At 41.1% G+C, this 14,872-nt stretch overlaps 2 protein-coding genes across 3 annotated transcripts in view; one reads left to right on the top strand and one right to left on the bottom strand.

Moving 5' to 3' along the window:
* LOC306759612 (cyclin-dependent kinase-like 5) overlaps positions 1-9,162 on the top strand; it is a 58,373-nt gene extending 49,211 nt beyond the window's left edge. Inside the window, exons 12-19 of one of the 2 annotated variants that reach the window (XM_079245302.1) lie at positions 2,354-3,392; positions 4,127-4,228; positions 4,623-4,728; positions 6,509-6,632; positions 6,826-6,931; positions 7,129-7,251; positions 8,304-8,471; positions 8,554-9,162. In XM_079245302.1, the coding sequence (XP_079101428.1) occupies positions 2,354-3,392; positions 4,127-4,228; positions 4,623-4,728; positions 6,509-6,632; positions 6,826-6,931; positions 7,129-7,251; positions 8,304-8,471; positions 8,554-8,913 (2,128 nt within the window). In that variant the 3' untranslated portion in view covers positions 8,914-9,162. The remainder of the gene's footprint in view (positions 1-2,353; positions 3,393-4,126; positions 4,229-4,622; positions 4,729-6,508; positions 6,633-6,825; positions 6,932-7,128; positions 7,252-8,303; positions 8,472-8,553) is intronic. The other variant, XM_079245303.1, reaches the window with a different exon arrangement.
* A 2,671-nt stretch (positions 9,163-11,833) lies between these two features.
* Positions 11,834-14,132, bottom strand: LOC306759416 (retinoschisin-like; the record flags this gene model as incomplete). Its single annotated transcript, XM_079245067.1, has 6 exons — positions 11,834-11,986; positions 12,183-12,378; positions 12,460-12,601; positions 13,474-13,675; positions 13,768-13,793; positions 14,078-14,132. 6 exons carry the CDS (start codon positions 14,130-14,132, stop codon positions 11,834-11,836), a joined length of 774 nt encoding a protein of 257 aa, XP_079101193.1.
* Between the last annotated feature and the right edge of the window lie 740 nt (positions 14,133-14,872).

Genomic DNA, 14,872 nt, shown 5'->3' on the forward strand with positions numbered 1-14,872 from the left:
TGGTGAGTTTACCAAAGAGAGACATCCTGCTGCATTCCTTGCTGTGGGTTGCTGTTTTCCACTTTGTTTTCAGGCTCTGATTCAGGTTCCAACATGTAGGGCTGTATGCTATGTGTTGACATTGTATTTTGTTTTTTTTATTGAGTTCATATTAGCCTAATCCTTCTGTTTATGAGATGTTACAATGACGGCGAAAACAGTTGCGGTGCGCACTCCCGATGTAGTGCAGTGGCGGGAGGCGGGGCTTAATGCGGAAGAGTCTCAATCCACATAATAATTCCACTTTAAACTGAACAGGCCAGTAGCTAATCGTTCAGTTACTTCTTAAATTGTAGAAAATGCAGTTATTGCATGCAAACCAGCCCAACTTGTGCAAAATGTTCAGAGAATCATATTAGCTTTTGTCTGTAGCCGATTAGCTTAAACTAGCCACATTTAGCTTCTAAAAACAGCAAGATAAAGACACAGGCGTATATTGCAACACTCTGTGGTTCATCAGGAACATACAACCCTTGTATGGAATAAACGCTGCTGAATGATGTGAAAAATCACATTTTGGTACGTTTGGACAGCAGGCAAAGAGCTGGCTTACTGAGTCTAATATTACTGAGGCAGAGAGTGGGTTTTACATCCACACTGTTCTTTCATCGGATTCCAAACAGGGAATTTTTGCAGAGGTGGACTTGTGTCTTTCCTCTTGAGCAATCCCTTTCCTGCTTTCTCATTCTGGCTTCCATTTTCACCTTCTTACTTTGTTCGCCGATCACAAACTTTCAGTGAAAGAGGAAAAGAGGAGAAAAACTTAGCATAAATCAGAGCCTCTGTGATTATATTTTGTATGTATATATACATCTATATGTATATATATATATATATATATACATATATATATATATATATATATATATATATATATATATATATCTATGTATGTATATATATATATATATATATATATATATATATATATATATATATATATATATATATATATATATATATATATATATATATATATATGTATATATACTGACCTCAGAGATCCGTCCCCGGACCTTTTCTGTTCAACCTGTATATGCAGACGATACACAACTTTATGCGTCTTTGTCACCAGATGACCTCAGACCAACAGACTTACTGTGTCTTTGTTTGGAGCATATGAACTTCTGGATGAGAGAAAATATTCTACAATTAGATGAAGACAAAACAGAGATTCCTCCGTTTGGTTGCAAAGAGAAGAGGGTCAGCGTCGGTAAACATCTTGAGACTCAGGTTCTTAAAACCACTGGCAGAGATCTAAACCCTGCAGTGTTGATGGACTCAGTTCTGACTTCCAGCAGCAACATCAAAGCTTCACAAAGAAGTTTTTTTTACTATCAGAAACATCAACCGAATGAAAAGTTTAGTCACCCAGTAAGACCAGTAGAAACTCAGTACAAACAGATGTCGACACTTTTAAATCGATGTTTTTTTCATGAAATCTGCACAGTAACTTTAACCAATGTTTTTTTTTTTAATTTTCATTTGACTTAAGATTTTATTGTGAGTTTTGTGATTTGTTGTTGTCTTATATGCTTCGTCAGACCATCTGTAGTGCTTTATTGTTTTATGTAAAGCACTTCGACTTTGATACATGGAAGGTTCTGTACAAATAAAATGACCTTGCCTAGCCTTACATTTCCTCAACCTACTGGTTTTTTTTTTTGGGCTATTTACATTTATTTATGCTACTATTTACTTATTATCCTGACAAAACCATCATAGCTGGTTTTTCAATGCCATTGTGCATCAAAAATATCTTAATCGCTTTATTCCAGACATAGAGGACCATTATTTTTCTTATTTTCAGACACACATATAATTTTCTGCTCAACTGTTGATATATGGCTGCTCTTTATTGGAAATGGCAAGATTTAAGATCTTTGATTGGTCAAATGTTTGACAGATACTTCATCATAATCTCTGGTCAAAATAGGGTGTCTTACCAAAGAATAGTGATTTTTTTTTTAAAATGACAAAAATCTATTCAATAATGGTGTTATCATGTCTTGTTGTGGATTTAACAGTTTGGTCTCTGAATAAAAACTACATTTTTCAGCTGGATCGTAAAGCTCCTGGAAGGATATAAATGCCTGGAGAACTTTCCTAGATCACATAAAGGATAAGCTTTCAATCACAATTGACCCCAGAGTGTTGACCTGTGTAATTGTTGACGAGATAAGCAATAGCCATCAAGGGCGTCAGGGATCTTTTAGAGTTTTAAGGGTTAAAACACACTGACTTTACTTTTCTCCACAATATAAAACCATAGAATTGACAGAATGAGTTTCCTCAATCTCTGTTTTTTGCACAGGAGCCATGGGGGGAAGAGCTCAGGAAGCCATCGCTCCAGCAGCAGAGAGTGCTCCAGCTTACCTCGACATGAGGACATCCACCCTAACAACGACAGCTTTCTCAACGGCAACATGTCTGCTGCCATCAACCTCAGCCCTACCCTGCATCCCAAGAACTACCAGCCGCAGATCTTCAACCACTCCACCGCCTGCAGCATGGACCTGGCCAGCAGCAACCTGCCTCATCTGCACACTTCCGACACCAAGAACAAGGGCGACTTTGAGATGAACTTGGGGTCCAAGGTGTCGGACGGTCCTGGAGCCAAGTACCTCAAATCCAACTTCCGCTCACAGCAGAACCGCCACTCTTTCGTGGAAGGGAAGACCAACACACTTCAGTCGGGGGAGAAACATGGGCGACACAGCTTCATGGAGCCTCACGGCTCCACGCCCTCTTCCAAGTTTGCCTACCTGAACTTATCTAAGAGCTACGGGACGCTTAGCGATGCAAAGTCCGTGGGGAACTTAAACGACATTCACCTGTATGCAGACGAACCCACATCTCGCTTCTTTCCCTCCAGCTGTCTTGACCTTACGGCTCCCAGCAGCCCAGCATCTCGCAGGGTGGAAAGACTGGGACCTAGCACAGCTGGTCGAGGAAACATGCGTTCAGAAAGAGAGAGCAACACGCTGGACTCCTCCTACAGGCGCTCCTCTACTCGCCATAAGACCTCAGAAGAGGCCAAGTCTCCAGATGCCCTGGATCCCGGGGAAGGTAGCATGGAAAGAATCCACGGCCACTCACTGTCCACCCCACACGACCCTCTATCTTATGGCCAGGGGTACACCAGCCCTTTCTCGTCTCAGCAGCGACCGCACCGCCATTCCATGTACGTACGAAGGGATCACCAGAGGACACACGGTGCAGACGAGGGGCTTTCAGTCGGGCAGGGTATGCCCACCAGAGCCAGCAGCCTCCAGCTCCTATCTCCGCAGCTGCAACACCGCACGCTGCCCCGCCACTCTGGGAGCTCCTCCAGGGAAGAAGACATGAGCAGGGTCAGTGATCAGCCCACAGCAAACCTTCTCCAAACTTGAGGAAAGCCTAAGTCCAATGGACCTCAACACATCAAATACCGACACCAGTTATGTTAGATAGCTCTGCCTCTGTCTCAGTTTGTCCAACGATGCAGTCAGGATTTACTCTCGCTTCATTTAACAATTTCCTTGGCCTGTGTTGAGCCTTTTAGTCAGATCTGGTGTCCTTAGGTCAGGGGTGTCAAACTCCAGTCCTCAAGGGCCGGAGGACGACAAAAACCTGCAGGATACCGGCCCTCGAGGACTGGGGTTTGACACCTGTGCCTTAGGTTAACACAGTGTTTCCTAATTCCGGTCCTCAGACCCCTCTGCCCTGCATGTTTTATAGGCAACCCACTTTAACACACCTGGGTGAAACAAACAAAGGTTTGTTAACAGGGTGCAAAGAACTTGAGGAGGAAGTTCAATAATCTGACTGAGATCTTTGGAGGAGGAACATGTCTAAAACAGGGCAGGGGGGGGCTGAGGACTGGATTTGAGAAACACTGGGTCAACATAACTTGTAATTAATCGATGAACTATGCATGTACTATGAAAGCAGTTTTCTTATTAGGATTTGAGCTGAATCACGCTATTTTGTGTATTTATATATACTGTATATACACATATAGTATATATAGTGTGCATGTGTGTATTTGTACGTATGTGCTGCAATGCTGAGCTCTCTTCATGCTTCATCATATCTCCATTAACAGAGTGAACAGGCACCCACTGAGGTCACCCACAGCAGACCCCCAATAAGAGACTCCACAAGGGACAACACCGCATCTTTTCACACACAGCGGCAAAAAAGCGAGGTCCGACATTCTGCCTGCACCCACCACTCCCCACCCACTTCTAGTCTTCCGAGAGAGCGGATGTGGGTGGATACTGCTGTCATGAACTGCTATCCATCTCTCTTTCTCTGTCTCTCTCTGCATCAGATGCCTCCTCATTTTCTCTGTTGCTTTGCTTCCCTCTAATGTGACTTCTTATGATAGCATAGCAAAGCTCGTCATCGCAGCAGGTTTCAGTTTGATTCTGGAAGGCATGCATAACCTCCACAGATGTTTTATTATAACGACCATTCGTAAGTCAATACGCCCCCGTGTTTTTCTGTTCCTTTAGGTAAATAAAGGTATAATTTCAGACAGAGAAGCATGCACTGAAACTCTGTGGTTTTATATGATTAGTTCTTGTGTTGTGACTTAGGTTGGCTTATATCACGACCAGCAAACCGAAGATGGGAGCTCCTCCAAAGAGAACCGCAACATCTACAGTGAATCCATGCCAAGGCGGGTCGGCAGCTTCTACAGAGGTTTGTTAAGTCAGGAACCAGCTCAAAAACTAAGATGACATCTGGCCACTTTCCAGTTAATTCATTTTTTTAAAACTTGCTGCTACAGTTTATATTTGGGGGGAAAAAAAATAGAAATCAGCCAACAAACTATTAGAACATTTGACACATTATTTATTTTTTCTAAACCGTAAAATGTCTAAGATTTAACCAGAAATATTAACTAGCTGCAGTGATTGCACAATGCTGAAAAGTTCATTTCAAAATCAATTTACTTAATGGATAAATGAGGTATTTTGCATTTGCATAATTTGGATCAATCCTCTGGGGAACAAGAATGTTTTATCAAATATTGATAAATGTGTTTTGGTCTGGGCCAAAAAGCCATTTTAGCTAAGCTAGTAGTCTCAATAATTTATTCAGCTAAAGTCACCAACACACTGTTACCTAAGCTGACTTAGCAATTACTGTTATCGTAGCTAAAGTAAGGGTCACATTATTAGCTTAGCTACACTACAGGCACAGTGTCAACAATAAACTGAACTATCAATTACAGTGTTAGCTTAACTAGTAGGCACACTGTTAGCTTAGCCAAAAGTTGTCATTTTTGTACAAAGCAAGATAGCTTTAAAAAACATCATCAGAGTTTCTAAAGATACAGTTTTAACATTGTAAATATAATAATAGATGTTACTCATCTAAGAAGATACCACAAATGGCTAATACTATTATAATTTTAACACATTTTTGGTAAAGGGCACTTTGTTAAAAAAAAAAAAAAAAGTCCAAGGTTTGAAAATAAAAGCAAAATAAACAACATTAAATAAAAACCCCGCTGAGACAGTAACTAATCTTTTTACTTTATTTAATATTTTAAAAAAATGGAATCATGTATGGATGGTTACAGTGCAACCTCATACCCTTGATTAGTTTCAACCATTAGTGTTTACTAAAATCTACATTACAGAGCACAGGTGTCAAACTCCGGTCCTCGAGGGCCGGTATCCTGCAGGTTTTTGTTGTCTCCATGCTCCAACCCACCTGAGCGAAACTTAAGAACAGGTTGACAAGAAGCTGCCGGATGCATTTGATTCAAATCAGCTGCGTTGGTGGAGGGAAACAAGAAGAACCTGCCGGATACCGGCCCTCGAGGACTGGAGTTTGCCTTGTTATAGAGGATGCAACATATGGATGATCACAATATGTATTTTAGGGGCAAAAACTTTATATCCAGTAATACTGAACAAGCAGTAACATTCTCTGTTTTCCCTGTTATTGTACGTTATGGACTTAAAAAAATACTGTAATTCATCATAATCTTAAAGCATCAAATCAAACCATGATACATATCATTTTGACATATAATTTTTGCTGTGTACAATACCAGACAGGTCCAGTAGGTTGTCTATGCGACTGTAAGGTTAAAAGAAATGATAAATTCTCAACCATTGTTTCAAAGATGGAAATATTTGGAGATACTGTGTGTGGTCAGTTTGCTTTTGTTTCTGTTGTACATCCCAGTGAATGTGGCAGCACTTCCGTGGTCCCTGGATTCTACACATAGTAGCTTTAATGGACAAAACTTTAATTGCCGGGTGCAGACGACTGCACCGATATGACCAGATTATACCTCATTCTTCTTTTTATATTGTAGGAATTTCTTGTATTTGTTTTTATTTGTCACGCCTTCTCTGACAGGGGTAACCATGTTATTAAAATGGTTTTCAGCTCACAGGGACTAGTTTGCTGTTTCAGCTGGATTTAAAGGAGAATAAGCATGTTCACTGTGTTTGTTGGACAGTTCCCTCACCCCGGCCAGACAACTCCTTCCACGACAGCAGGGGTCAGAGTCGGGGCTCTGGCATGTCCGGGGATGGCAGCAGCTTGACAAATCACTCCAAACGTCAGCCTGCATTTGACCCCTGGTAATTATATCACATTTCCACAAGTAAAAATACTTTACTCAGTTTGCCAAGAAACCATTTTTTCAAACATCGATAGCATGACAGCAACACTAATCCGTTCAGTGCTGTCAAAGTTAGCAGCATGCTGGTCAGACAACATGGTGGGCTTGACAGACATCATGAGCTCTCTCAGTCCTTTTTCCCTTATTTTCAGGAATGGTCCAGATACAGTAGTCTTGAATGCATCTGAGCCATCCAAAGAAAAGGAGAAGCAGGGTTTCTTCAGAGCAATAAAAAAGAAAAAGAAAAAATCCCAAATGGTAAGTTCTCTCTGTAGACAAGTGGCCTGCTTTGGATGCTTTCACTCCCAATGGCATCAATACCTTGTTTGTTGTCTGTCTACTTGCTGGATATCTGGATTGTTTGCCTCGCTGGCATCTTTACAGAATACATTTATTTCTATGTTCATGTGCATCATGCTTTTCTGTGCCACCAGTCATATGCCTTTATATTACAGATGGAAGTCGTTGATGGAAGGCCCCCTGTCATCAAGAAATGTCTTTTCCCTCTGTTTAGTCCAAAGAATAACATAAAACATAGATCCTCAGTGAGAGTCCTCCCTGTAGTGTCCTCTCCCATGGTACATGTTGCTTTACTATATCGCCTCCTACCTCCATGTCACACAAACATTGCATGCATTTCCATCATTAATCATGAATTGTTCATTTTTACTCTGGTTTGCTCAGTTTATTTTCTAACAATGAAGTTGTCTGATAAAAAAAAGAGCAGCTGCCAACCAGTCAGATCCATTTACACAGGTATGATTTGAAAGCAACTCTTCAAAATAAAGAAGGAAAATCTACAATAAGGCAAGTTTCAGCTAGTTGATGTTAGATTTTAAGCCTGTATCTTTTAATTAAAACTAAAAAAGAGTTTTTCCTGTTGAAGTGATGGATCTGACAGGGAACATCTGTGTTCGGCAAATCTTGTTTAAATGTTTTTAATAAAAATCCGAAACAACCTGACAGCACGTCTCTGTTCACACGCTGCATGAGCTGAGGATGAGCGAGAGGCTTTGACATCCAGTGTAAACTCACCAACATCACACCAAAGCATCTGATGAACTACTAAAAGTCTATTACAGCCTATGTCTTAATTACAGAGTATATATGGAGGAGGAGTGGGGGTGGGATAAAAATAGCTCCTAATTATAAAGGCCACCACATTTTGACGTGTTAAAATGACTTCGGGAGAAATGGTTCAGCATGAAACTGGTGTATGAGACTCCATTCATGCTTCTATTTATAAGTGACAGTTTGTTCAGATGCTGGAGGAAGGGGTGGTGGGGAGGGGGTTTTACTGCTGAAGACAGAGCATAAATAAACACAATCTGGCCAAGAGACAGTCGGAGCTGCTGGAAAATAATTTCTGCTTTGTGAGAAGTCGACTAAAAGTACGAATTGTCTCGTCTCCTCCTCAGGAACTGCTGAGGGATGTTTCAGATGCATGCCATGTTTTCTTTTCTTCTGTTTTTTAATTAACTACACTTGTCACTAATCAGCACTAAGGTCCTTTTCTAACAATAACTTCACTAATATTGATAATCACATGCGTCAAGGATGGCATGAAGCCCTCAGATCTCTTTTCTGAATGAGAAATGATTAAAATATATGTTTATTTTCTGTGTGAAAGGCTGCAAGCGAAGGCATGGACACAGTCATCCAGAAGTCCTCAAGGTCCTCAGGTCATCAGAGCAGTCGCCACAGGTCCCGCGACAAGAGCCGAGACCGAAACCAAGAGCGAGACCGTGATAGGGACAAGGACTGGCCGCCTGAGAAACTGTCCGATTCACACTCCCCGGTGAGTCGCCAGAGAAATACCAGCGGTTGAAATGTTTCATTTCATGGTGCTGATTGTTGGAAATGTGTCATTTGTCTTTCAGAGTCAGCCACTGAAGTCACTGCGCAAGCTCCTGCACCTCTCCTCCTCATCTTCCAACCAGACGCCGTCCTCTGACATGCGCTACCAGCCGCTGCCTAATTCAGCGTCTGCTCAAGGTGTTTTTACCGAAAGCCGGGGTCACTCAGGGGTAAGCACGCCCCAGCTTAAGAGCCGACAGACAGCTTACCCGCTGCCTGGACAGCTGGAGTCCGGCTGGCACCCGTCCGCCATGGGCCGCCCTGAGGGAAACCCCTACCCGGAGCAAATGGGCATCAAGGGAGGCCAGAACGGGCACGGCTTTGGACGCCCGTCCAGATCTCGCTTGCCAAATCTCAACGACCTAAAAGAGACAGCTCTGTAATATTTATCCACCGCAGCTCTCTCACATCCAGCTCAGCATCCTGTTTCCCTTCTGTTGCACCTACACCTCCAACACCCTGCAAACCAGCACACCTGCTGAACACACACACACACACACACGACTACCAAACCTACTGTTGTAAACACTGCTTGCAGACTGGCCAAAAGCCTTTTTATGTCTTAATTTTTTTAAAGCTTCCATGTTTGATAGACTTTATATGATTACTTATGTAATTCTGATTATAACTTGTATTATAAAGTAAATATATTACAGACTCAGTATATATATATGGATAGATAAAAGTGTAGATTTTAAGTGTAAGTATTTTTGATTTTATTATATATATATATATATATATATATATATATATATATATATATATATATATATATATATATATATATATATATATATATATATATATATTACATTTTACTGTGTAGTATTTCCTTAAGGTTAATCTAAGGCATTCTTAACAAATAAAAACTGGTAATGTTTGTAACTTAGTTCATTTCATCCAGGATTGTAACTCTGTCTAAGCTGCCTGGTCTTTGGGTTTGCTCTGTCATACTGGAAGCTCAGCCGTGAAACTACAAGTCAATGCAAGCTTGTTTGTAGCTGCGCTGGCAATCTGACCAACTAAAGGCTTAGAGCCGATCACTTATCTTTTAGGATCTTTTAGGTTATTACGTCTTTATTAAATGCAGCCATTTTAGAAACTGTGGTGCCATAAACTAAAAGTTATTCTAATCCACATTGCCCTCTGCAGGACACAATTAAGCACTGCATTTAGTAGATTTTTAACTAACGAGCACTTACATTGTGCATAATGTGTGTTTTATAATACAAGGAGGTATCTTATTCAATTAAAACAATCATTACACTTCACAACCAATCTTAAAATTAATCTCATTTTATAAATGGTAAAATAATGTTTTAAAATGTCATTGAAGTGTTACAAAACAACCTAGATTTCTTACAACTTGCACTGCTTTGAGCAAATGTCAAGGATCCAGTTGATGGCAAAGGACATCTGAAGCTGATATTTCACACGGGCAATCTCCAAGTGGTTAATCTGTTTTTAAAACACAAATACACTTGATTTAAGATATCAAAATAACTGCTGTAAAAGTTTGATAGACAAAGTGTGAACTGAGTTTTTGCTAGTTATTGCTAAAAGGTTGTTTTTACAGCAGCTAGAGAAACATGAAAGCCAGTCTGGGTGTGTTAGTGCAGTGATTCCCAACCTTTTTTATTTATTTTTAAAGGGAATTTAAGGACTTTTCAGTCACCACCGTCTACTGCTGTGTTCTGAGTTTTTGATTTTACACGTCTCAAAGTGACTGTTACAATAGTTTTAACGTCACAATAAGAATGTTTAAGTGAATTATGTCAATTTTTTTTAATTAATCAATCATTTTAGCTATTTATCTGTTTAATTGTTTACCAGTTAACTAAGCCTTTCAACATTATTTGCAACCTTTGCGGTAGTCTCAAGTTTTTATCTTTAAAACGTGCTTAGCTTTTAGCTGTTTAACTATTCTGCAGAGATTTAGCAAATAGTTTTGGTTCTTAATTTGTATCACTAAGCATTTAATTATTTGGTACTTATTTTAATGTGAACTGCTTAGTTCTGTTAGCAGTTTCCTTTTCAGTTTTTTAGCTAATGCTTGACATTAGTTTGTTAGCTAACTTTTTTCAATGCTAGCTAACCTAACATGTGTTAGCTAACTTTTCATATGCTGTTAGCTAACTTTATATGGTGTTAGCTACATTTTCACTTGCTGTTTGCTGCTTTTCAAGCTGAAAAACAGTTTTATTACTGCTGACTTTAATCAGATAATAGTGTGTATATATGTGTGTGTGTGTGTGTGTGTGTTGGAGTTTCAGCTTGAATGCAGGCTGTTTCCATGTACTTGGTTGGGAATCACTGCAATGCTGTGTTTTGAACTGATTGCACACAGTAAACCACTTGGGAAGAGAAGAGTCACAGTGAACCTGCACTGTAACATTGATTTTAGTTGCCATGAGATGAGCATAGCAGAAATAACTCCTAACCTTTACAAACGTTGCACTTGAAGAGAGACTTTGCAGCTCAGCCATATAGCCCTGACTCTGTAAAATCTTCCTCACTTCGTGTTTTGTCACGTGCACACAGTGTATGAAGACTGAAACAGTAACACAGAGTCCAGACATGACCGTATTGTGTTGTGCATTGTGCAACTGTATGGACTGTGCACACTCTACTCGCCACAGTACATTTCTCTCTTTGGATCATTGTTTTGCTGAGGGAACACCATGTATTATATTAATACTGACGTGTGACTACTTGTTTGGTAATATTTATAACACAAAATGTTTATCAGCTGTTTAACAGAAATCAAGTATTAAGTTTGTGCTTTTGTTACAGACACAAATTAGTAGCATAGTCAGTGTTTATCTGCTTTTTTTCCCCCCCAACAGAACATTTCCATGACAGTATAAACCCATGAATTAATGAATGCTTAACAATTTTAGATTATTCATGTTTACAAATGTAACGGTAAATCTTCAATAAAAACAAGCTCATTTGGTCTCTTTAACTGTTAAATCTCTTTTTTATTTCACTGTAGCAGTGTTGTCCTTCTTTTTCGCTCTCTTTTTACTCCTTCAGATTTATTTTAGCTGACCACCTTCACACAGGATTTTGAGCTGGAATTTCTGACATACATGACATGTTAATAATAAAATACATTTATGTCAGTTTTAAGACAAATAAGCACTGCATCCAATTGGATGCCAAATGTGTCCACCTGCCTGAATAAAGCCTTATCAAAGATAGACATGTTGGAGATCATAACGGTTCATTTCAGTGCTTTTTCTGTTTTGGCATGCAGCAGGTTGGCTGGTGATGGTGAGGAATAAGCACAGGCAGTACACCTCAGGAGCATTTATTCATGCACATCAGCAGCTCGAGCCTCATGGCGATGCGGGTATGCCAGCCCAGCGGCAGCAGGCGGATGTAGCGAGCCACAATGGGTGGGCGCAGCAGGTTCTGCACCGTGGAGGAGCGATCAGAGTTCCCATAGAAGACCTGGGGGGAAGAAAGCAAACAGGCTCTGACTCTTCCTTAAGTTTAACTGGGATGCGTCTACATGTTTCCTTGACTAGTTAGTAACGATCTCTGTGCAAGCAGCAGCAAACTGTGATGTACTTGGCAGAGAAAGTTTAGAAGTTACTGAGTTAAATATTAGATGGAAGCTTTAGTCACATGATCCAACAGCTCCTACCCTGTTGTTTCCCGTCTGATCTTTATAATAGATCCAGTTGAGAGTCTCCACAGTGCGATACTGGATGCTGTATTTAGTAATCCACTCATCAGAATCGCAGCGGCCCTGAGTGAGGATCCCAGATACCACGTCCACTTCCTTCAGGTCAATCTGGATCCACTGGTGTTGGTCATTAAACTTGGACAGCCATGCACACCTAACAGACGATTTTTCTTTTTTAATTCATGCATACATGCGTGACATGAGCTGGAGAGGAGAACAGATGAACACAACTCACCCAAATCCTTGGTTGTTTAGGCGAGCCTTGCTGGGGGTCCAGGAGGAGTACCAGCCTGTGTATTGATCTTGGCTGGAGCAGCTGATCTGGTCTGAGGTTACAGATCCAGACTCAAAACCCAGAGCTCTGTGGTATGGGCATTCTGTGGAGGATATTGTAAGGTTTGCTGTGTTATTTGACCCAACCAAAAACCCATTCTTGTACTCCAGGATGTGCTCTAAAGGACTTCCCTGACAGTGATGGTAATCTCTCTTTACTTGGTTTCCTGTCCAGCTTTGCTGCCTGCGGTGACCTAACTTCCAGCGAGCTTTGATGCTCGGAAGTTCTTGCGTGATAAGTTGATCATAGCGTCATCTGATGTACGCTCTCTCACTCGGTTACTGAATGAAGGGCAGGCCCTATTTTGAGCTCCTTAATCTGCTCCTCACATCCCTGCATAGATAATAAGATTACCTAAACAGCACTTGTCATGCCAGGCTGTCCGTCCACGTCCCGTTTCCGTTTGCAGGTGGTAATTTTGCAGTGATGCAGAGTCTACGCTAACAGTTAGGACGTTAGAGGAGGCGTAGCAACTCATATCAGCAGTCAGATCCATCACACCATGTGGAACCCAGCATGCACACAGATGCCAGAACAAAACCACAGCACTGCAAAAACTGAAATCTAAATAAGATTAAAACTCTTAATTGAGTACATTTGCTTTTTTTTTTTTTTAAAGGTAAGATAATTCTTAGTGTTTATGCCAGAGAATTCCTCTTGTTTTAAGAGTATTTTTACTTGTTTTGGGAAGTCTTGACAAGCCAAATTTTCTTGTTCTGTTGGCAGATAGTTTATCTTATTTTAAGCAACATTTACCTCATTTTTGTATTTTTTTTTCTTGTTTTTTAAGGCAGAGTTTTTGTAGTGCAGGATCTGCTCTGTGTCCTTCACCAGCATCTCATTGTCCTTCTGGTTACCATAGCGGGGTAAAACAGGTGAAACCCTCATCGAGTGACCCTGCTTGTACGTCCTCACCTGGCATGCAGCTGAGCGAGTGACCCTGAGGTGGAGGCGGCGCGGGCGGTGAGACAGGTGAGAAGGCAGTTGGCGTGCTTGTAGGCGAATCAGGAGATTCGCAGTCACAGGTGCAGGCTTTGATGTTCTGCGTCCACGTCTCGATCACCTGCTGTTCCTCCTCCTGCAGCTCCTCCTCCACCTGGAGAGCCTCCTCCTCCTCCTGAAGAACAGTAGAGGGGAAATGAGTCCAAGGTCATTCTCAGACCCCGTTAAAAATCACATTTCATACCTTTATTCAGGTTGCAGTCTTACCTCCTGTGAATGAACGGTGTTCAGCGCTGTGAAAATGGAAAAGCAGACGGTAGAATGAGGTGTGCAAGCCGAAGCATAACTCCACAGAAAACACACTAAAGAGGAAACTTAAATAAGCCTGCTGAGAAACAAACATGAGACCATTTCCAGCTGCACAAAATTTTTCTTTTCATTCTGTCTACATGACAAGAAGAAGCCTGTATTACGGTGAGTAGAAGGAGATTTAATCACCGGAACAGGGAGTGTATCCCTCATAGTGTCCAGAGGGGCTCAGTAATGAAGCTCCTCATGCAGGTGTGCAGAGACTTACCCTGAGTTAGAAGGAGAAGAAACAACACAGCAGCAAAACGAGTAGCGACCTCCATCTTCTTCTTCACCTGCACTACAATGGCTTGTGTGTGATGCCCAGCTCTGCTGGACAGGATTACAGTAATCCACAGGCCCCTGATGACCTTATCTAATACTCCTTACTGGCCCTTAGACGCCTCCCTTAGGGAGCGATTTTATATTGCACCTGTGTTTCTGTACATCACCTCAGCAGCCGAGAGTGATTCTTGATAGCAGTGGTGGCTTTCGGGTGTGTATTGGTGTGTTTGAAGAGACTGAAAGGTGCTGCACTTCTGCCGAAGACGCAGCTTGAGGGAAATTGATTTCCCTTTGGGGATAAATAAAGTATTTTTCATTTCATTTAATTTCCTTTGTTGGGATTTTTATTTAGAACTGTTTCCTTGTGTCCAGTCTTAATGTTAGAGTTACTGGTTGCAAGATGGAGCTTTTCTCAACCTCACGTTTGCAAGTTAAGTCTGAACAAGAGAAAACAAGTCAACTTGTTTGTCCCAAGTTATCAAAGGTCAGAGGAGGTTATGTTTTGGCACACTCTGATGTAATCTGGCATTCTTTTTTCTTGTTTTGTTTGACCAACTCTGTTCCAGTAATGGCTGCTAAGTCATCTGCTTGAAATGATTTGGCCCAGTTTGGGCTGTGAACTGGCACATACTGGGACCAACCACGGACGTCATACTTTAGCCAGGTGTGAGCCATAACATCTGGGTCAGGATGTGTGGCTTTACCATGGAACTAACCCAGTCCTCTCAGCTGGGAATCA

This window comes from Telmatherina bonti (assembly GCF_933228915.1).
Source record: "Telmatherina bonti genome assembly, chromosome: 8".
Lineage (NCBI taxonomy): Eukaryota > Metazoa > Chordata > Actinopteri > Atheriniformes > Telmatherinidae > Telmatherina > Telmatherina bonti.